Source organism: Lates calcarifer, linkage group LG4, assembly GCF_001640805.2.
Source record: "Lates calcarifer isolate ASB-BC8 linkage group LG4, TLL_Latcal_v3, whole genome shotgun sequence".
In the NCBI taxonomy this organism is placed as follows: Eukaryota; Metazoa; Chordata; class Actinopteri; family Centropomidae; genus Lates; species Lates calcarifer.
The window spans coordinates 2,199,177-2,222,473 of record NC_066836.1 but is presented as its reverse complement, the minus strand read 5'-3'; the positions used below and the strand labels follow the sequence as shown (position 1 = coordinate 2,222,473).

Here is a 23,297-nt window from a genome sequence, read left to right as displayed (position 1 = left end):
ATAAGATCCCCTACGTTCTCCCCTACGATAGCAAGGTACTATTGATTGTAACACAGCTCAGTTAAAAGTGCTTGTTACAAGGGTTACACATGTTTGAAAAGTTTATATTAAAACTTGATTTGCTTTTCAGCTGAGCACAGATGGAAGTGATGTCCCAGATCTTAACATTGGCTGCAGACTCAAACTCAAAGTCTGTTGTTTCTCTGTCTCTCCTTAACTGTAATGGGAAACCAATAGAAAACCCCTGAGGTGAGTGCTTCTCCAGTAATGCTCATTAGTCTAATACGCTTTGATTGCAGCTGTTTTGGAACAATGAACATTTCTTACCTGATTGGGCTTTTGGAAAAGCTATTGTTTAAGTTTCTACAACATCTCTAGGCTCTAAGTTACTGAATTTACAGAGTTGTGTAGTATAACTGGTGCATGACTGAAAAATTGAAGATTTGTGGTTTCATATATTCATTTTGTATCATCATAAACAGATTAACTGGGGTTTTTTTTACCTTTGGTTTGACAAAATAAGCAATTTTCTCATTTTGCAGACGTAAGCTAACTCAAAAAATAGATTAATTGATAGTAAATTTATTCTGGAACCCCATTTAGAAAACTAGTGATTTAAGATGTTAGTGGCATAATTGATCAAATTATAGTAAATGTGTTTGACTAACCCTCATTTTGTTGTGATCCTTTTCAGAGACATTCTTGCTGACTTGGAGGATTCTGTTCTGCTCAAAAGTGCTTCACACAGGAAAACGTTGAGTAGCTGAATTGGCTTTTTATAAGATGGTCTTTTTGACTAGTGACCATGCTGCTGTTATATAACTGCAATTCTCCCTTAGTGGGTAGTAGGAGAAAGAAGAGTAAAAATCTAGTTTCTGTGGATGGCAGCAAGTTCTGTTACAGACCTTTCGAAACTGTCTGAGAGATTCATGTGAGCACTTCAGGGACCCTTAAAACCCCTCAAAAGAAACTTTCTAGTAACATCAGAGACCCCTGGAACCGTTCTCATTACCCGCAGAGCCTCTGAAGAAACTGTCTTACTCCATCAAAGACGCCTGGAACACCATCAGGTGTCCCTTAAGTACCAAGAAAACTTTAAAAGAAACCCCCCCTATGATCCCTCAACAAGACCCAAGACCTCTCTAAAGAAACCCAGTGACCTAAACCACAGGCGGACTGACCGAGCCGCCGCTGCTGCTGCTGTGAATATGATGCAGCTCATCACTTTCTCACAGGCGGCTGTGCAGAGGTAGTGCGTGCATGGGTCTGGAAAGTTATCTCCTCCATCATATTAATGGGATAATAATGTGATTGATTGGTCATCTCCCCGGGGGATCAGTCTTTTCTGCTTCCTGAGAATGCAAGACTCATCAGAGGACTTACGGCTGACTAGTAGGATTCTTGCTCAAGAGCCCCTCAGCAGGGCGAATACACGGCCACATCAAGGAGGGGGGTTTCACCCAGGGTTGTCCCGTTCAGAAGATTCCTACCCTACCGCTGCTGTGTAGCTGTCGGCTTCCTCGGTGTGGACTTAAGAGGCGGAGGCGGAGGGGGAGGAAGGGAAGAGGAAGAGGGGGAATCCGGCGCTTCAGGACGGTCGAGTCCCGTTGCGATGCATGGAGGCTGCTTGGAAATGCTCCCCGGGTCTCCGGAGCGCATGAGGCGGTTTCAGCCGACCGACGGGCCGCAGCACCGGGGAGATTCGGCTGCCAATCCGCAGCTCTGCCAAGCTGCCACACTGTAGGTTCGGCTACAGGAGCACTGCTCGGTTCGGTATCCGCGAAACGGAGGCATATTCAGCGCCGTGATCTGGGAGCCTAAAGGCTGCATCACATCCCTGCGTCGCAGTGGTGGTGGATACTGAGTAAGCTTGTCGGGTGGCATCTATGCAATTTTATTTCGACTTTTCATTTTATTATGAGCACAGAGGAGGGAGAGGCGGGTCCAGCTTGTGGAGAGGCGAGGGGAGGCACCACCATCGCCCACCGCCACACCTGGGAGGAAGGCGAACCGCACGGCTCCCAAGGACGTCCGCATCCCGACGATGAGGACGAGGCTGAGCAGGGAGAAGGGGAAGAGGAAGGGGAGGACTGCCGAGAGGGCCAGAGCTGCAGGGATACATGTGGGGGGAACGCGGAGAAATTCAATGGGGAGGACAACGGGGGGACTTTTTCCAGTGAGGATGGGGCGGTCGGGGGCACATCGTGCAAGACGCAGGCGATGCATTCAAACTGCAGCAGCGAAACCTGCATCCCCACTCCCAGCTGCCGGATCTGCTTCCAAGGCGCAGAGCAGGTAAATGTTCCACTGACGTGAAGGTGAAACCATTAACAGGTCTGACACCGGGCTGTCCGGGGTTTAGAGTCCACTGTCTACTGTTATCAGATTAAAAGTCCCGGTTTTGTGAATGGTGACAGTTGAATTAAACTGAATGAAAGTGAGGGCACAGTCCTCATAGTGCTGGACCCTGATTGGCTGACAGCAGCAACACATCTAATTAATATGAGGTAAACCTGCTGAGTGGAGGCTTCACAGTACACACAGTGGAAACTAGCCTGATTTGGGTCGATTTCAATAGTTCGATTAATGAAGAGTCAGTCAGAACAAAAACCACAACAGTGTGAAAACATCTGTGATGGAAGCTTTAGCTGCTGCAGTGACTTCAGCACAGCGGACAGTGCCCACATCAGCAGATTCAAAAGTGAATCTTGGAAACCTTCAGGGATCCTTTAGGGGCCCTCAGAAGGCCCCCAGCATAATGAGGAGCACCATTATACTGTGAACTGTAACAGCTGAGTTAACATAAAACGAAATGAGATCATTGCTTTGGACAGAAACTGGTGCAAAGGACACAACATTATGCAAAATAATCTTCACAGGAAACTTGGCAGGTAAAAGTTATGAAAATGGAGCTTTCTTTACAGAAGGCAATTCAGTAACCACTAGAGCTGAAATAAGTCAGTGAGCCAATCAACAGAAAATTAGCAACTATTATGATAATCAGTTAATTAACACACTTTTTAGATGTGACATTCTCTGATTCCACCTCAGCAATTATGACAGTTTGCTGCTTTGTCTGTTTCCTGGCAGCGAGGAGAGTTTGGAGAAAATTGTTTGGACAAAGTGAATTTGATGACATCATCTTTTATTTCAGGGAAATTGATTGGCATCATTTGAATTATTATTTGTTATCAGCACCGCTCCAGAAAAAGCTAAAAGCAGTTGAGTCTAATGAGCCAACCTAGTACAATATCACAGAAGCTGAAACCACAGAAAGCCAGAGGGAATGTGACCACGCCACTTCATCCACGGGCGCTGTGTCGTACCTTGTCACTGAAATGACCAATTCAGGTTAATGCTTTTTATAAATTGTAACAGATACAGGCTCTTCAGTATTTATTTGTTAAATCTGACCTAATGCACAGGTGGATTTCTGACATTGCAATGGCATTAAACAATTCCTCATTTTGCTGATGACCCTGAAGCCTGGTCAGGGATCCTCAGAGGTCCCCACACCTCACTTTGGAAACCACCGACCTTGGGTATAAAACAACAACTTGTACCACAGTGAAAAATAGTTATCTTTAACAGAAATCAAGAAAATCAAAATAAGACTTTTGCATGACTTCAGAATCCACAGTCAAAATCACTTTTCAGCATCGTGGACAGAGCTTCAAAAGTTTGGCTCACTACGATAGGAATAAGATTAACAATCGACATGAGCAATGTCTGTTTGCCAACAACTTCATTAACTAGATTTCCATTTCTAAAATTCAGAATGACTCATCATGAGTCAAGTGGCTGGTTTCACAAAGACAGAGCCTGACCATAGTTTAAACTCTCTCAAACTGCCTTTGGTTTGTTGTTTGTAAAAAGGAGATTAAGACTGTTCATCTGAAAATTTTGCCAGAAAGCCTCAACCTATTTAGCCACACACACTCTAGAGAAAGGACAAAGATTTCAGCTGTACAGTTACTCAGATATTTTCTGTTTTAGCAACCACAAATTTAATATCAGCCTCCTCCTTCCTGTTTATCTGCTTCTCAGTCAATTGTAAACAGGTGTCATGTGTCTGGTATTCATGAAAGCACAGCTATTAGTTGAGAGGTAGGTAGCAGTATCATTGGGAGTACATTAGATAACTTCTAAGGTAAATAATGAATCACTTGTATTGGGAAACACTCTACCAGTAAATGATTCAAAAATCAATTTTTGTTCAAGTCTGATATAATTAAACACGAGAAAAGGAACCCAGAAACAGATATTTTCATGTTTTCTTAATGGTGACAAAACATGTACTATCATCCAGTCCAGTCAAGTTAAGATCTTCCCATAGACAACTAAGGTAATACTGATCAGTTGTACAGTCAAAACAAAATGAAACAAACTGCATCATATCCATCATATCAGAGGTGGATGACAAAGCCTGAATCATAATCTATTTCTAATAAACATCATCCCCAAGTAATGCATCCATCTTACTGTCTGTACATCTTCCTGGATGAGGATGGACAGATGTGGACCAGCAGGGACAAATGGACACTCTGTCCAACCGTCTCTGAAATCTGACACTGTGTAGGCCTATTTGATTCGTGACAGTGAGGCTCGATGAGGGACGATGCATCCCCGCCGGAGCTCAAGGGAAAGAGAGGAGTCAGGGCAGTAAATGCCTAAGTGAATATCCTGTCTCCTGAACGTGGGCTATAGCCTATTAGCAGGGCTAATCTAATAGCTCTGCCTCCGGGTCCAGACTGATATTTGATTTTGATACGAGGCCGCAGGCTGGGAAAGCTCACCAGTTATCAAGAAAATTGCAAAACAGAAATTTGACACTTTAAATATTCATGTCCGAGCAGATAGAGTGAGAATAAGATGTTATTTAACACGGGAAAAGGCCAAATCACCGTCAGTCGATCACTGTTTTGATCAAATATCTTTTCAGTCTTTGCCTGTCCTGTTTGAATCCACTGCTATTTTACTCACAAAACCATGGGGGAAACTGTAGTGGAACTTGACAGTTCATTCTTAACTTTGGAAACAGCAGCTGACAGAACAACCTCAGCTCAATGTCCACTTTCACACTTCTGTGCAGCCTCAAGTCTGAGCAGATGGAGTTGGCTCAGTTCTGTTATTCAGAGCAGTTTTAAGACTTCTTTGTCTACATTTCAAATTTGTATTTGGTAGTTTGTTCAAACATTACATCGCAACTTCTGTCAACATGGATACGGGGTCATAAATAAACTCAAGGTTCACTTATTAGACTTTTCCAAAGCTTTCAACCACATCTCACGGTCCTGTTCAATTTGTAGAATTTGCTGTGCAGTTAAAAGCTCCTGAAAAAGTCAGTTAGTAGATCTTGACTGAGGATTGTTCTCCAGGAGGAGTGAATAGACTTACCTTGAGTTTACATTGTTTTGTTAATTATTACAGTTCTTTGACATTTACATGCTTGTCTGGTAACTGCACTGTTAGCTCCATTTGTTGATGAAGACCCTGAGAAATGATCAAAAGCTCTAGAACAAATGAGTAAGGAAACCTTGTTACCATTGTTACAGTTGCAGTAACAATGATAATGTCCTGTATGTTTTGGCAACTGATTGACAAAACTATCAGCTCAAACCAAGGTTCACTTACTCCCTTGACCATATTTCATACTGTCAAAATCTCCAGAATACCTGAGTCAGAACACCTTGTGTTGATATTGTTTTGTCAATTATGCAGTTCTTTGTCAAAATAATCCTAACTCGAGGTCCACCTTCTAGTTTCTGGGGAGCTTTTGAGAACATGTAAACTTCATTGATGAGACCACAGGATGTGATTATATCAAACCTTTGGCTCATATTATCCTCCCTCTCTCTCCTTGTGTTTCCTGTTTGTGTACACTGTCATAAAGAAATACATTCAGACATTGTAGTTTACACACTTCAGTTAAATTCATGTCGACCTTCTCGTAGACTCTAGAATCCATCGGTCTTCATAGAACTAAAAATAAGTGGAATGCTTTCATCAAATGTCCCCAGAGAGAATTTAGAAACATATTAAAATAGTCCTTGATGTTCGTTTTATCAATCACAGCTTCAGTGGGTAGCTGACCTGCGTCATTTCATTCAAGTGAAAGCCTCCGAGGTCCTTTTAAACCCACAAGGTTAATATGACATGATGAAAAACGAGCTCTCTGACCACTGACCTTAATACACTATTAATATGCCACTCACAGCGCAGCCGGCAGGTCAAAGCTACAGTAATGGCTGCTTGAGGAATGCCTGGAGGAGGAAAAAAACATCAGAACAAATATATACGGCTGTAATGATTAATGTCATGCTGCATCCTGCCGTTAATATCCACGAGTGTTGCAGCTTTGAGAAATGATCATTGATCTGAGCGACGCTGGCAAAGCCCTCTGGTGAACAAGTCGTGCATTTTCTTTGATGTACGAGCTGCTGGGAGAAAAGGCCAAACTGAGGCCTGAAAATAAGGATTATTAGATGATGGGATAGTTGACACATAGACCTTGAAAATGGATGTAAGATTACTACCTGGGACGCTGTTCTATTACTGATACAAAAGCAAAAAGTTTCTCTCCTCCTCTCATTCCTGAAAAGATCCTGAGGGTTAATCTGTCACAGGGAGTGGTCAAAATTACAAAAACACCAGACTAGATATGAATATCAAACATCCAGGAGTCTTTCAGAGCAGCTTTGCTGATTCTTGTCCTACATGCTTCCTTATAGAAGGATGGCAGAGGGGCAGATTTCTGCAGTATTTTTGTAGAGTTGAACCTATTTACCACCAGTTAACTTCACTTTATATCATTTCCTTGAATCTTTCTTGATCTGGGTAATCAGTCAAATTCAACATCATGCCTGCCCTAGTTATTAGGTCAAAATTGTTTGTGATATCAGCTAATCAGCACAAAGTGACAGGTTGATTATGATCACACAACTCAAGTGGTAGTTTCAAGTCTCTCACTGACACACTATTTATTTTATACTGGAAGCTAAGATAGTGTTTTAAATGGTTTACTGTCCTCTCTGTTCTGGATCAGGCCTTAGCCTCCATGACTTGGCATATAAGTAGGTATAGATAATTGTCTGTTGTAGCAATAGATTCTCTAATGTAATATCAAAAGTGGTTCAGTAAAATGTTACAGGAAGAATACTAATTTAAACACCACTGAATGTTTTGGCAAATGTATTTAAAGTAGTGTGTCATAAACCTTATTTGTGGGAACCATCAGTAATCGTGTATATGACATTTACTGACCTCTGTTAGTGATCAGCAGGAGTAACAACCTGATCCCAACCCCACTTAAATGTCTGTTAATTAGATTTTTTCAGCTCTAATAAATCATTTCTGTTTATACGTGACCTTTTCTCTTTGTCCGGTCTCCAGGGTGAGTTGTTGAACCCGTGTCGGTGTGACGGCTCGGTGCGTTACACCCACCAGCACTGCCTGCTGAAGTGGATCAGCGAGCGGGGCTGCTGGACCTGCGAGCTCTGCTGCTATCGCTTCCACGTCATCGCCATCAACATGAAGAGACCGTGGCAGGTAAAGCACCACAGAGGATGGTTTGTTCCACTGCAGATAGTGGGAACCAGCACACTGACCCTGCTGTTTGCTGCTGCTGCTGTAAGATGTTTTAAATGGATGTGTGTGTTTTCTGACCTGCTGAAGGAGACGCTTTAACAGATTAGGACAGTGTCCATACTCTGCAGTCATTTGTTTCTGAATTTAAATCAATCCATTGTTTTTACACATTATTTGTTGTAAATCTGGCAGAGCTTCACCTACTTGCAAGATGCATGGAAGGGAGAGTCAGTCGGTCTTTCAGCTGGAAATAGTTTTTAAAATGATGTGTCAGATCATCAGGGTCATCTTGATGAAGGAGGACTGAAGTCCCAGAGGCCAGTTTGATGATTTCTAATCAGATCATCTTTTAGAAAAAGATTCCTCTCTCTCTTCACTGTTCAGTGAAAAGACAACAGCAGCAGCCATCGTACAGGAAATACTGTGCTGTCTGATTTTCACCAAAACACTGTAGTCACATGATTTTTAATGTAGGAGAGGTTTCACTTTATAAACCAATGACTCAGTGAATATGGGTATTATTAAAAAAAGAGCACTTCTTCCTCTTCTTCCTTAAAAACACTCTTTAGATTTGTAGTTTAAATGTCTCACAAGTGATGTGACACCAGACTGCAGCTGTTATTTTCCCTCTGGCTTTTTTTTTACTGCTTTTTACAGCCATAAACCTTTGAGGTTACAGTTTTCTCCCACCGAGCACGCTCTCTAAATTATTATGGAGGCATTAACAAGAGATTGTTTTTACAGTCTCTGATGTATCGACCCGCCTGTGAGATTTATGCTCGGAAATATTCACAGCTTCTCTGGTGGAGAAAAACAGCCACACAGAGCTGAGCTGGGTAAAGCAGTTTCACAGGCAAACTGACAACAAATAAACCCACCTGCATCTGTCAGAGCTGTTCCTATAAAATGGCTGACTTAAACTCCATTTCAAACCCCTGATTTTGACGTGCACCTACCTGATAAATATGTTGATTTTTCCTCTTCTCCTCGGCTCTCTGAATAATCACGTTTTTTATGAATGACTCATAGCTCATAAAATGTGGAAATAAGTGGACAGAAATGCCACAGGTGCACATTCTGACCTTATAAAATCTTCACATGCAGTAGAGGCAGAGCTGTTATCTCATAAGTGCAGAATCCAACGCTTCAGTCCATTTAGCAGCGAGGCTGCACAGCGTCAACCACAATGATGAAGCAGAATTACAGCTAAAACTGAGCTGGAAAAATGATTGCTGTGCATTAGTGATAAAATGCCCAAGGTGATAATTAGTGAACAAACATTTCTTTCAAAAGCAAAACAAAAAATCTCTTAGTCATAATCTACTCACACAAATAAGCTCAATTTACAAGATTTGAGTATTTAACAGACAGGATCCAAAGATAGAGCCAATCAGCTTTCATTGTGGGAAGAGAAGGACTCTGTCTTTCTCAAGACGTTCTGCTCAACCACACAGAAAAAGCTGCTGTGCATCTAAATGAATGTAGTAAAGATTATTTTCCAGAAAGCCAGAAAGAGTGATGGCTGTGTTTTGGTAGCTTGAGGCAAAAGCAGCGCTGACTGAGAGCCTGCTGAGTTTCCTCCTCAGGTCTGTGCTGTCAGTACGGAGCAGTCAGGATTCCTTCAGTCCTCCTCTCCTCCAAAGCTCAACAGACAGAGGCTCTTGAGGCTTAAAAATATCTGCATTCTGGATCATTTCTTTCACAGAAGAACATTCAGGCCCTTTCAGATCTGCTCGCTGCAGATGGGACTTGAGTCATTGGCAGACTGAGCAAACACACAGCTGAGGCTCAGTAGAGCTCTACTTTCTGTCCACACAGTCTGCTTAAAGTCTTTTCCTCTGAAACAAGCACTCTGCAGCTTCACAGTCATCCGCTCGCCATCAACTATTTTCTGTTTCCAAGTTATTTGAGCAAGTTCATTCTTTACTTTGTGTTTCCTTCTCTCTGATTCTCCTATTTTCTCTCGTTATTGGTTTGGCTCTGACACACACTTTTACATTCTTCACAGCCTCTTTCCACTTCTTCTCAGTCACCTTCATCTTCTCTTTAGAGATTTTGTCGTGCCTGTAGCAGGTTGTCAGGCTGGCATGGAAATGCACGGTCATCATTTTGTCTTCCTGCCTTTTGATATAACCTGTCCTGTTCTGACTGACCAGGTGAGAGCGCTCCCTGCCTGTAGGACAGTACAGAGGACAGTTTTTCAGTAGTTGTAAGTTTGTAAGGACAGATGAGCAGACAGAAGAAGCTGGTAAATCCACCAGTGTAATTGCAATCCACCGAGGTGCAACCTCACCTGGCTTTTAAAGAGAACAGGAGATGGCTCTCTGATTGGTTTACTACATGTTACATCCAAAACACACCCATGATTAATTAAGAGACTCAAAGTACAGCTGTCTTGAACCATTCACCTGGTGCTGCAACCTTTTTTTTTCAATCATTAAACTAACAAAAATAATATGGACACTCTGTAAATGCACATGCTCCACTGTTAAAATAGAGTCCAGGATGTCAGACAATCAGACAGGTTGGAAACAAACCTCACAGGGTATTTGAGAAGGAGAACACAGTTGGAAGGTAAAATAATTACCCAGACAGTCTGTTTGCCTGTGTTGTAAACTGACTGTGTTTCTTGACACTCCAGATGTTGCTGCAGTGATGTGACCGTTTTCTCAGATCTCTGTAATAAATCTGGTGTGTGCATTGTTAAAACAACTGATAGAAATTATGGGAAGAACTTAAAAAAAATAGGCCCAACAATTTAATGAACAGGAAGTATTCCTATTATTCTGCCTCTGACAGTTGTGCCACCTGCTCAGTACAGTGGAGGTGAATGTCACTGAGTTACATTTTGAAATGTGACCTGTTGCTCTGGATAATCCAGGGATCTTACTGACCAGAAAAGAAATACCATTTAAAAAATGCAAATCATCCTCATCCTGCTGTGGCCTTTGCAATGTGTGTTTCTTACCTTTAGCCTCCTGCAGGCGGCGCTGCTCAGCTGAAGTACAGTCGGCCCCTCAGGCTTCCTGCCCTCACAGACAGAGACATGAAGAGACTGTACAGAGTAAACCATTCATCACACATACTGCCCCGACTCTAAAGGTTCCTCCACAGTAATAACCACTGCTGCAACCAGTCAGGTCAATATGTGAACTGATCATCTGATCCATGTGGGACTTAGCTGGAGTGAGGTTTTTTGGATGATTCAGGTTGCTTTAAAGTGCACTTTCTGTTACCATGGTAACATGGATTCTTTTGATGATGTCACAAACAACTCTGATGTCATAAAGAACTCATTCTGAACACACTGGATGCCTGTTAGAATACAAAAGAGAGAATTCATCAGACCTGTAGGTTTTGTCCTCAGTCCACCTCATGTGTGGTCTGTCCTCTCTGTGTGCAGTGGCAGTCCATCACCATCACCCTGGTGGAGAAGGTGCAGATCATCGCTGTGTTCCTGGGCTCTCTCTTCTTGGTGGCCAGCATCTCCTGGCTGCTGTGGTCGGCTCTCAGTCCGCAGGCCGTGTGGCAGCGCCGCGACGTTCTCTTTCAGATCTGCTACGGCATGTACGGCTTCATGGACCTGGTCTGTGTAGGTGAGGACGGGAGCATTCAGCTGCTGAATGCAAAAATTATTATTATTGTTCAGTAATATCAGGGTTGTGCGTCAGTCCCTCAGACAGATCCTTTGACTCCTGGACATCTCAGACATTTGTACAGTTGCGATTTGCTTCTTACCTTCAGTATTTGATTTCCAAGTTAAGAGAAAAAACCATCACTGTGTCTCTGTCAGGGTTACATAACACAGTCTATTACACAGATGGAGGACAGCATTAGTTCAGGCAGAGCACTGAAGTCACAGCCTGCATTAGCTGGTTGACATCTGCTGCTTCATCGACGCTTCATCACCATTCAGTCTCATTCACACACTGTTTGGCTACCAGCTGACCAGCCACATCTAAACATGTTTGTAGAAATGTAGACAACGCTCATTATAACCTGACGCTTTTCATCAACTACTCTGATGACACCATATGATGTTACTGTGGAATCAGTGAGTTATGCTAGGTTTGTTTTAGCCTGTAGTGGTTTACATTTTGGCCAAATGGGAACATGTGTGCTGAATTAGCCATTAGCAGCTCTTGTTTGCAGTGTACCTGTGGATATACAACCCCTGGCAAAAATTATGGAATCACCAGTCTCGGAGGATGTTCGTTCAGTTGTTTAATTTTGTAGGAAAAAAGCAGATCACAGACATGACACAAAACTAAAGTCATTTCAAATGGCAACTTTCTGGCTTTAAGAAACACTAAAAGAAATCAAGAAGAAAAGATGTGTTAGTCAGTAACAGTTATTTTTTTAGACCAAGCAGAAGGAAAAAATTATGGAATCACCCTGTAAATTTCCATTCTCCAAACTAACACCTGCATCAGATTAGATCTGCTTGTCAGTCTGCAGTAAAACAGGAGTGATCACACCTTGGAGAGCTGTTGCACCAAGTGGACTGACATGAATCATGGCTCCAACACAAGAGATGTCAATCGAAACAAAAGAGAGGATTATCAAACTTCTTAAAGAAGGTAAATCATCACGCAGTGTTGCAAAAGATGTTGGTTGTTCACAGTCAGCTGTGTCTAAAATCTGGACCAAGTACAAACAACATGGGAAGGTTGTTAAAGGCAAGCATACTGGTAGACCAAGGAAGACGTCAAAGCGTCAAGACAGAAAACTCAAAGCAATATGTCTTGAAAACAGAAAATGCACAGCAAAACAAATGAGGAACAAAAAAGTCCATGACAAGGCTCCAACCTGCAAAGCTGATCTGGCAAAAGCAATCAGAGAAAGTTGGAGCCAGATTGATGAAGAGTACTGTTTGTCACTCATTAAGTCCATGCCTCTGAGACTGCGAGCTGTTATAAAAGCCAGAGGTGGTGCAACAAAGTACTAGTGGTGTGTTGAAGTGTTCTTTTGTTGTTTTTTTTTTTTATGATTCCATAATTTTTTCCTTCTGCTTGGTCTAAAAAAGTAACTGTTACTGACTAACACATCTTTTCTTCTTGATTTCTTTTAGTGTTTCTTAAAGCCAGAAAGTTGCCATTTGAAATGACTTTAGTTTTGTATCATGTCTGTGATCTGCTTTTTTTCTACAAAATTAAACAACTGAACGAACATCCTCCGAGACTGGTGATTCCATAATTTTTGCCAGGGGTTGTACTATCACTGGATTACTGTGACTCTCAGGAAAGTGCTTCAGTTATAATTAGCATCTTTTTCTGTGATTTCTATGTGGATTTATGGACATTTATTCACAATGAACATCAGAGATAATGATTTCTTCAGAAAATGTAAGTTGCACTGAATCTAAAAGTTGACTGAGTTTACTCTGGGTTTGGATTATGGATGTAAGATATCAATGAAAGCCTATAGATTTGTTGAAACCCAGTTTTGGTGGAAAGCTAGTATGTTTGATGTTTTAGCTGTGAAAGCCGTTTTTCCTGCTCTAACAATCAGCACAAACATTTCACAAATCTGAAAAAGGATTTAAAGGGTTTTTTAGGAACCAGCTGACAAATACTTTGTTGGAGTTCTCCTCTAACCTGTCAATCAGGAGCAGAGTTCAGCCTGGAAAAGTCACGTTAGAGTTTGAGCGAGGGCTTTACATAAATCACATTTTGTCTGGAAGCCATAGACGGAGGTGGGAGACGATGAAGCATTTGAATGCACTGCTGGGAGCTTGACAGTGACAATGCTTAAAAATTTCAACAGCATAAGAGCATCAACATTTCCTTTCATGCGTCCATTTTTGTCATGGTAACAGGCTTGATTGTCCACGAGGGGGCTGCAGTGTACAACGTCTTCATGCGCTGGCGAGCTGTAAACCTCCACTGGGATGTTCAGAGCTACGACAAGGCCAAGGACATGGAGGAGACGAGCACTGGTCATTCCTCATTGGCCCCCAGGACGCTTTGGTTGCCCCTGGCCACCTTTGGACCCAATGGCCCCTTACACCCTACCCAGCTGGGGCCACAGCCATGGACCTGCCTCTGTTTGGCCCCCTTCTGTCCCAGCCTGGTGCCCCGGAACAACCTCAGCCAGGACAGTGACTCGGGGGAGGTGGTCATTCGTGTAACATCGGTGTAACACCAGGTGGGATTTATGCAGGAACAAAACATCTGACGGTTGGTTTACACCTGGTGGTAACAGTCTGGGCTTTGCTGGGATTTCACTGTCATTTTTTTCCTTCTGTTTATCTGCTCTGGGGCCGGTCCTCAAAACTATCTCATCAGTTAAATGAACTCACATGTGGTGGTGCACTCATGTTTAATTCCTTGAAATAACACTGTTGTTTTTGCTGCATAGACAGACATGAACTACTCTCCTCCTTTTTCCAGACTGTTGTGCAGCGTTCATGTCATGTGGGATATAAGGCAGTGATGGAAGGATTATCAGATTTACAACTTGCAAGCATCATAAATCTGATCATTTCCTGATGGTTTGGGATTGCCGAGTTGGCTGTGTGAGAGTTAAATATCAATGTAACACTACATCCTTTAAATTTGGTTTTAATAACCTTGAATAATGGACTTTTGTTTGCTTTTTTAGGCACTGCTGCACTTATTTATTCAATGACTATTGGATCAGGACAGGTGCAGTATACATAGAGAACACAACAATTATTCAGTTCAGTGCATCACAGTATTTATAGCTACTGCTAATTTTCAATGTCCGGCCCTAGAAGCACCTTTAAGACTAATAATTAGCACCAGGTCATAAAGAAGCTGGTAATTACACAAGTTTTTCACATGACATGAATGCAGCATTAAGCCTGATGTCTGCTGAGACTTTGAATATTCTGGTAACACTTTATTTTACAGTTCTAATGTTTTCTATGATTTAATAGGAAGGTATGTAACCATACATTTATATTTATATAGTGTTGAAAAAAATCAGTCTAACCAAGACTCGTGTGTTCAGACTCTGTGTAAAGATTTGCACTAGGTAGTGTAAACTCCGCTGGTCCAGGTGAGATTAACACATTTCTACTCAAGGTGAATATTTGAGCTCATCCCAAAGCTACAGGAGTCTGCCCTGAGAAAACTGGAACCTGTGCTAAACTGAATGATTCGTGACTGAGCCCACACACACTCAGCCAGGTGGAAAAACAATCGACCAATCAGAGTTTTGCAGGCAGGATTCAAAATGAGGAAAATTAGCAACAAAATGGTGACAAGTGAGGCTGATGTAACGGAGCAGGTTGTCAGAGGTTAACCTTTAAATTGGCATATTTCTTTGGTTTACATCAAAAACAATAAGTTCACTGTTCCTAGCAACTGCTATCAGTTAATGTTCCACTGGTGGATACTGATTACAGTAAACAATGTTGCGAAAGTCTGTTCCGGGGCTGGATTTTTAGTTATTAATGTGGGTACTAACTGGTTTCTAAGTGAAGTTTTCTTACTTGTAGACTAGAACCTGGAGGTTGCAGTTTCATTTTGGCTCAATATATCTTAAAGTTTCAAACTGGATCTTTTTCAAAACTACTGAACTAAGTAGAGAGCTTTGTGTCTTTATCACTGTGTTTCCTTGGGATAAATCTGCTTTGTTTTGTACAAAGGAATCTTACTGTTAGAAGAACACATAATTCCCAGCAAGCAGTTGATGAGTGAGGATGCAGGATTCAGCAATTTAGACAGGTTGTAAATGAGCACAAAAAACCCTGATGTCAGAAAGTTATAAGGTTTTACACAAAATGATGCAAGCAGCAAATATGGACATTTTTGAATGTCATTTAAACTTTCTATCTTATAGTTCTCAGTGTCTGTATATGCTGGCATATCAACATCTGTTCAGTTTGCTGGGCTGCCATGAAGGATTAACCAGATGATTTGTGCCAGTATAAATACAGCTGTTGAAAATTGTGGTTTTAATCTGTCTGTATGCCATTCTGTTGAGCTTCCAGGAGCCCTGTGGTGTTGGGGTTGTGGACGGTTTTTGGGGTGGGTTTGGGGCTCTTTTTCTTGACGTGGGTCATTTGGGACATTTTTTTGGTGCCTTAGGAGGCTGGGTGACAACGTTGCAATGTGCAGCACAGAAATGACTTGAATGTGACTTTTGCTGTTGGCTGTATTTCTATTTCTTTTGAATGTAACATGGATGTAATGTATAAAGAATATTTATATACACAGAGAGCAGTGTGGGTTATTTGCCTGATGTCAAATTGACTTTAAGTGCATTTGGCCTTAAAGCTGCAGCTGCCAGGAAGTTAGACTCAATGGCTGTAAATGGCACCTTTCTGAGAGCTGAACTACCCTGAGATTCCCTAGGGCAGCAGCAGCAGCCACTTCACATCAAGACTGATGGGAAGAAAGAAGATCTAATGTTGGTGAGTCCAGTTTGATTCAATATGCAGTTAATGGTACTAGCTTTTTATGCGATTGTTATGGTTAAAATGTATTGTACTCCTTCGACTTGTCATTTCAGGAAAGATCTTTAAACAAGGTGCTAACCAGATTGTCTACCAGTCTTGGGTGTGTCCTACCTTTGTTATAGTTATAGTTATAGCAAGTTATAAAAGGTTGTGCCACTAATTTCCATCAGTAGAACACAGTCGAAGAGGATGTACAGAGGAGGTCAGTTGTGACTTTGCCATCACACATTTAAAAATGTTTTTCACAGTTGTCTGGCAGCAGAGTTGGCATCATGTCTCTATGATCTGACTGCTCATGTCTGAACATGTCGCTCTAGTCGTAGTTTAATCGTAGTTTATCTTCTGTCCATGTGGCTGCAGTGGAGGATGCACATTTTCTTTTGCCCTATCAGCCAGTGGACTAATGTCCATCAGAGAAAAGAGCTGTCTGTTTTTGTTTTGTGTTCGATTCAATGAAGGCCTACGACACACAATATTATGTATATAAATCCAGTTCTTGTAAGATGCTAAAAAACACAAAGATTCTTGGCTCAACAATGAAAATCTATAGTGAAAACAAAATTGGTTAAAATTGTTTCCAAACAAAACAGAACAAAAACAGAATCTCTGTGCTGAATGACAGATGCTCCTCCTCTGAAACAGCTTGGACATAAGGGTCAGAATCATACCATCTTGGACGCCATCTTGTTAGCCAGATCAGGAAACAGAGAAGGATTACAATTGAACCATTCTGGCTGATTCTTGTCATTCTCCTTTTATCAAAGGGAAAGGCTGAGCTTAGTCTGAGCCAGGCCAATTATCACTTCATTTCATTTAGGCTGGGTCTTATCCAGCCATGACAGGGCAGGAGGAAAGATTTCAAACTGCTGCTCCTCAAGAAAGAAAGAGAGAGAGAGAGAGAGAAGAAAGACAGCAAGACTACTCAAGGAAGATTTGTAAGATGAGAAGAAAAAGAATATAGCAACATATAAGGAGATAGTAACAGATGATAAAGAAAACAAAGCAATGAAAGAAAGAAGAAGCAACAGCTAAGCAAGAGATCATGTACATGGTGTGCAGCTGTTAGATACTCAGTTATTAATAAGGTTAATAATGTCTAATTACAAACATACCAAGCCTGGGTTCTGTGATGTCACCGATGATGTCACAGATCATGTGACATTATCCCCATTCACAAACACTTGTGCTTTACTCAAGAATTTGTCTATGTATATCTATGTGCTTTTCCAGCACTAATTTCCATCAGTAGACCACAGTCAGAGAGGATGTACAGATGAGGTTTGATGTCATTTTTGATGCCTAAGCTACATGTTTATTGCACTTGCCTAGCGTCTGCGGCGGACAACCCTCCTGCGTCTGCGAGCTGGGGACCTGCGGGGTCTCCTGCGTCTGCGGATGGGGCGAGAAGCCTGTCTGCGTCTGCGTGGCATTGTGAAAAGAAACAACAACTTTGATGTCATGGGGCCTATTTAAAAACTCTGTTAGGCAAGACTGTGATGTCACTGATGATGTCACAATTTACAAAGGCATTAAAGACATCACCAGAGGAGGTCAGTCGTGACTTTGATGTTATCAGTCTCTGCCATTAAAGCCCTGATGATGTTTAATTGAACACTTGGTTCATTACATTCCAGGATCTGATCCTGTCATCCTGTTAAGAGGGTGGCCACTTACTTAGGTACAACTTTCTAATACTAATTTTGGAACCTCATTTGCCACAGAATAGTCTGAATTCCTAGAGACATGAATTCAACAAGGTGCTAGAACCATTCTTTAAGGATTCTGGTACATGTTACTGCAGATGCAGATTTGACAGCAGGACATTCATGCTGACTCATGATGTCACTGATGTCTTTCAACAAAAAGCTGGTTCAATCTCTGGTGACATTATAGGGTTCTATGATGTCACAATGGTGTCATGGACTGTGTCACAGGACCCTGACATCATGGAATGTTACACTGTGAGATCATAGTTTGCCATTCTATGCCTCTGGTCGAGACCAGTCGAAACATGAATGTCATCAACTATGATGTCACATGATGATGTCACAGCAATGTCATCAGTGACATCACAAAATGAACACACAAAGGAGTGCAGCATTTAATCTGCACTTTGTGTTACATATAATAATCGTGTTCTTTTGAACACCCTTTGATGATGTCACAGATGACCGTAACAAGGGTCACAGTCCTACTTGATGTACTAGCTAGTTAACATTCTATGATTCTACTGATGATGTCACAACTGAAGTGAGACAAGCAATGACATAGAAAACTGTCATTCTGTCTGTCATTACTGATGTCATTAGTGGTGTGACAGAATAGCAATGGGCACTGCACTACCTTATATGATGACACAGTGCTGAATATGATGAGTCAATGCCACACACCAATAGGTGGGCAAAACATAGTTATTAGTGTAAGAATTTGTAGTTACTGCTCTAATGCTTAAGATAGGTAGGTGGACTGCTGTTATATGCTTGGACTACATGTTTACTGAGATTGCCTAGCGTCTGCGTCGGACAACTCTCCTGCGTCTGCGGACGGCGGAGGATCTACGGACTCTCCGGCGCCTTCGAACGGGGCGAGAAGCCTGTCTGCGTCTGCGTGGCATTGTCACAGAAAAGTAACCTGCTGGGAGAAATGGGTTCTATTTGCAAACTTCCTTAGCGGCATTCTGTGACATCACTGATGATGTCACAGTTTATGTGATCATTATAGCTTTGATCTGGTTCATTTTGTGATGTCACTGATGATGTCACAATGTGACATCATTTTGGCTTTCATCTGACTTTCATCATTTTGTGATGTCCCAGATGACATCACAAAATGGTCATCGGTGACATCATTGCGTTCATTTTTTCTTCACGTAGTTAGATAGAAAGCAACCACAGACTGTGATGAGCTATAAATACAACACATGAATCCCCAGTTGTTGAGAAAATTATAGGACAGACAGGCTGATGACATCATCAGATAGATGATGTCACTAGTTACATCATCCAAGTTCAAGCACTGCACTAATACTGATAATCTGACATTCTTTTCCCAGACTGAGTCTGCTGCCATCAGATCAACTGAAAACAGCTGCATGGATGGAACCATGAACAACAGTGACACTATCAGGTAAACAGAGGCACTCAGTACTCCCTATACAACTGACTCTAAATAATGAACAGTAAATTAAGATTTCTGAGCTTTACATCATGCAACATTGTCATATGTTATTTCACATGATGTTACTGGTGATGTCACAGTCCATGTGATGTTGTCATCCTTTATGATCTCACAGTGCAACTCTCCATGTCAGAGTGCTGTGACACAATCCATGACACCATTGTGATGTCATGGAGCCCTATGATGTCACCAGTTTTTTGTTACACAAGAATTGTGACAAGCAGCTGAGTCAGACCAGTTTCTGTAACTTTCTGAAACAGACAAGCCAACAAACACAAGCATTTTGTCTGTGGCAGTGAAGGTTAGGCAGGATTTGAGCTAACTGCTCATCTGACAGACTTCAGGGTTGGTGAGTGTATTGCTGAATGGTGTCGACTGGGTGAGGGGTTGTTGAGAGGATCTGAGAGACAGACCCTACCCAGCTGACTGTGTTGCTTTCTTTATTTATGACTTTAAATGGAACTCTAGCCTTCTATATAGAACTTGCTGTTACCATGATAATGTGTCATCTTTTGATGACGTCACAAATTTCATAAAGACATTATCATTGTGAAGCAAGTTACTATTTGATCATATCACAAAGACCTCTGATGTCATAAATACATCATTAATGTCACAATTGTGATGATGTCACAAAGAATTCAGATGTCATTAAGGCATCATTATTGTGATATAACCATGTCACCTTTAGATGATGTCAGAAAGGACTGATGTCATTTATGACATCGTGACTTTATGTTTATAGAATGATTATGTGGACTGCTGTTATATGCTTGGACTACATGTTTACTGAGATTGCCTAGCGTCTGCGTCGGACAACTCTCCTGCGTCTGCGGACGGCGGAGGATCTACGGACTCTCCGGCGCCTTCGAACGGGGCGAGAAGCCTGTCTGCGTCTGCGTGGCATTGTTACAAAAAAGTAACCTGCTGGGAGAAATGGGTTCTATTTGCAAACTTCCTTAGCGGCATTCTGTGACGTCATCAGTGACGTCACAGTTTAAGGGCCATCATTATGGCTTTGATCTGGTTCATTTAGTCAAACACAGACTGTGATGTCACTGATGACGTCATTGTGGCTTTGATCTTTGCGTTCACATGTTGACGTTGATTTTTTTCTTCACATTTAGTAACATGTAGAAAAGCAATGTTTGATGTGTTCAGGTGAAACCACAGACTGTGATGAGCTATAAATACAACACATGAACCCACAGCTGTGGAGAAAATTGTAGGACAGACTGTCAGAATGATGGACAGACGCTTATGGATTTATCATATTTCTGACATTCTTCTCCCAGATTGACTCCACTGTCATCACAACACCTGGATGGCTGGGACTATGAACATGACTCACATTATCAGGTAAGTCTAAGGTTTTTAGTAAGTTTAATGTGATTGTCAAGACTCTGCTGAGTTCACTGTCCCGAGATCAAATACACAAAACTACTGCTGCAGTCTGTTAAGCTAGTTTAAAATAATATAAGCAGATGCACTGTCAGACCAAATCTGTAACCATTTATTGAATCATCCTTTCAATTATACAGTCATTGCTTTCAATACACAACACAACTAATACAGATCAAAACAAAATAGTAGTATTGTGTGTAAGATCCACTGTCAGCTGAATGGTTGCAAAGAAAAAAATACAAGATCTTTATCATGAGAAAATCACCATGTGGTCGCCATTCAGGAAAAACAACCGAGGGCAAAGACTTACAGTATAAAATGTACAGCCACATGATTATATAATATATATATAACATTGCACATTATACCAAAAAAGGAAACCACACATGGAAAAAAAAGTAAGTGTACACAATATACAACAAGGCACTGAGGAAGAAACCTGCACACATGTCTTTGGATGGATCTGCCGCCCGCGGAGCTCCACTGAAATGTTGTAGGAATGTTACACTGCAAACCGTCCAACTGCACACACCATTCAAACTAACACCTGAATGACTGCACCAGAATCCACCTGTTAACTCTGATCATGTTGAAATGATTGCAGTTTGAGTTGCTTTAAAGGGCATTACGCAATGTTTTAATGTACACAGTCATTGTAATAGATATTAAGACCTCAATGAAAATGATGATTTATGTCTGTTTTGTCATATTTGCTGGTGTTTTACAGGCGCACAGAGGAAACATTAACACAGGAAAAGAGGGAAAATACCTGGATTGGTGGCCATCTGCTGAAAATGTGTCTTCAGCAATCAGGTATTTTCTTTTCCCATGTTACTCTACAGCCACTGTAGTTTAAAGGGTGTGTAGCTGCAGTTCCCACTTGTTGCCAGCAGAGGTTGACAGGGGTCAGACACCGATGCAAAGGACTCTTAAAAGTTTAACATTTTCAAATTCTACACAACAGTGACTTAAAATCTGGCTAAATTCAGTTTTGCTTAGGAAGTTTCTGTTTGCACATGCATGTTGTAGTGATACAAGATCTGATTGTAGGTCTTAGTGTTCTTCCCCTTTGGGAAATGTGTGTTTTAGCTGATCACCTCTGGATTCAGTTCATGCTTCTCAAAAGAAAAAACAGGATTTCGTTGAATGATGTGCGTAGTTGGACAGATTCTGCAGTGTGCAAGTACATTGGTAGTTAAAGGGAACGTGGGAGCACCTTTCAGATTCTGGCTACACAGGAACAAGAGTGGCATCGATGAGACAAAATCTGATTAGAGTTCGTCCTGCTTTAGTTTGAACAGGCACTTGTGTGACCTTCAGCAAATCAATCAAAACAAACGATCACAAACTTGAAATGTTTGAGTCTAGTACAGCTGCATATTATTTACAGTGAACAGATCATCCTGGACAAAGTAAATATAGACCGTCCAGTCCCAGAGTTTGTCAAAGCAGAGGAAAAGGCGTGAAGGCTTTAGTTTCTTTTCTCCATCTCTGCTTTTTTTAAACATTCGGACAGCCTGTAGACACACACACACACACACACACACACACATATACACATATGCACATATGCAGCCACACAAACAGAAACCTCAGTAACAATCACCCCGATCCTGCAACAACAGGTCTCGTATTGATACAGCACCTCAGCATCAGAAAGAAATGAACTTATTCCAAAACAAGACACAACCACTTTTTAAGAGGAAATGAGAACTGATGAGAAAAAAGGTTGTATTAAACCTTCAGCCGATTTTCTTTGGTCTGAAAAACAGTGGAAAAGTTGAATTTGTTGCCTTTTTGTATTTAAGTGGCAGGAGGAAAGGTCTGGATGACTTGTTCCTGTCATTGTACTTTACTCATTCGTACTCTTGAATAACTCAACAGCCTTCAGTCCATCTGTTCTTGTTACTGTGGGCTTAAATTTAATCCAGTCTTTTAATTTTGGCCTGGAGTTTGTTAACTTAGACCATCCCTTAAATGTATTTAATTACTAAATTGAGTGAATGACATAGGGATACTGAGGCCACAAATGACCACTTCAAGGAAACAATTTATCAAAACATTTTCCAGTTCATTACTACCAGACATTGTAGGTTCAGGCTGCCCAATGACAGAGAAAGACTCCAGTGGTTTGTTTTCACTGTTTTACTGCCAACAAAGGCCACCATGTTTTAACTTAACTGAAACTTTAAAACAAAGAGATGTACAAGTTTTCCTGGGGTCATCCTCTTCCTGGGTTTCTTTCTTAGAGAGTTAGATGGAGATATATTCCTTATTGATCACAGTGGGGAAATTGTCTTTTTGGTAAAGGGTTTAGTGGCTAGTACTCGAGGACACTTCAGCAGAGCAAATCGTTGTTGGCTCCAAAGTTTCGACGACAAAACAGGCCTCCAGTTTGAAATGACTGCTAACTGCATTCTGAGCTGTCAGGTGTGGATGTGTAATGTATTGGAGTGAACATTAAGAGCATTGCGGTTTGTCTCATTCACAGAGTCAAATGTATGAGCTGCTCGGTCCACAGCGCTGAGGACGGGCGTCCACACTCCTCCTCCGCCATGAGGTCAGAGGGTCGGATGTTAACAGGCAGACTTCACCAGGCGCTGCACTGGCTGCCGTGGCTGCTAACGGACTGACAGTTGCTGTAGCGCTTCTTGACGATCATGCTGATGTAGGCCTTCATCAGCTTGGCGATGTCCATGAC

At 41.6% G+C, this 23,297-nt stretch overlaps 2 protein-coding genes across 4 annotated transcripts in view; one reads left to right on the top strand and one right to left on the bottom strand.

Annotated features, from left to right (window-relative positions):
- Positions 1 to 243: 243 nt before the first annotated feature.
- Positions 244 to 20,502, top strand: marchf11 (membrane-associated ring finger (C3HC4) 11). 3 transcript variants are annotated; one of them, XR_001961108.2, is made up of 6 exons: positions 245 to 2,295; positions 7,393 to 7,548; positions 10,991 to 11,183; positions 13,406 to 15,970; positions 19,068 to 19,141; positions 20,488 to 20,502. XR_001961108.2 is itself a non-coding variant. In XM_051069778.1 (5 exons), exons 1-4 carry the CDS (start codon positions 1,918 to 1,920, stop codon positions 13,726 to 13,728), a joined length of 1,050 nt encoding a protein of 349 aa, XP_050925735.1. In that variant the 5' UTR covers positions 244 to 1,917; the 3' UTR covers positions 13,729 to 13,734; positions 15,834 to 18,390. The 3 variants fall into 3 exon arrangements, 2 of the variants coding, with proteins under 2 accessions (XP_050925735.1, XP_018534351.1); XM_051069778.1 differs by lacking the exons at positions 19,068 to 19,141; positions 20,488 to 20,502 and having other exon boundaries at positions 244 to 2,295; positions 13,406 to 13,734; positions 15,834 to 18,390; XM_018678835.2 differs by lacking the exons at positions 19,068 to 19,141; positions 20,488 to 20,502 and having other exon boundaries at positions 13,406 to 18,390.
- The window catches only part of myo10 (myosin X), a 113,318-nt gene continuing 108,508 nt past the window's right edge, over positions 18,488 to 23,297 (bottom strand). Inside the window, exon 41 of the mRNA XM_051069777.1 lies at positions 18,488 to 23,297. Coding sequence (XP_050925734.1) covers positions 23,187 to 23,297 — 111 coding nt within the window. The 3' untranslated portion in view covers positions 18,488 to 23,186.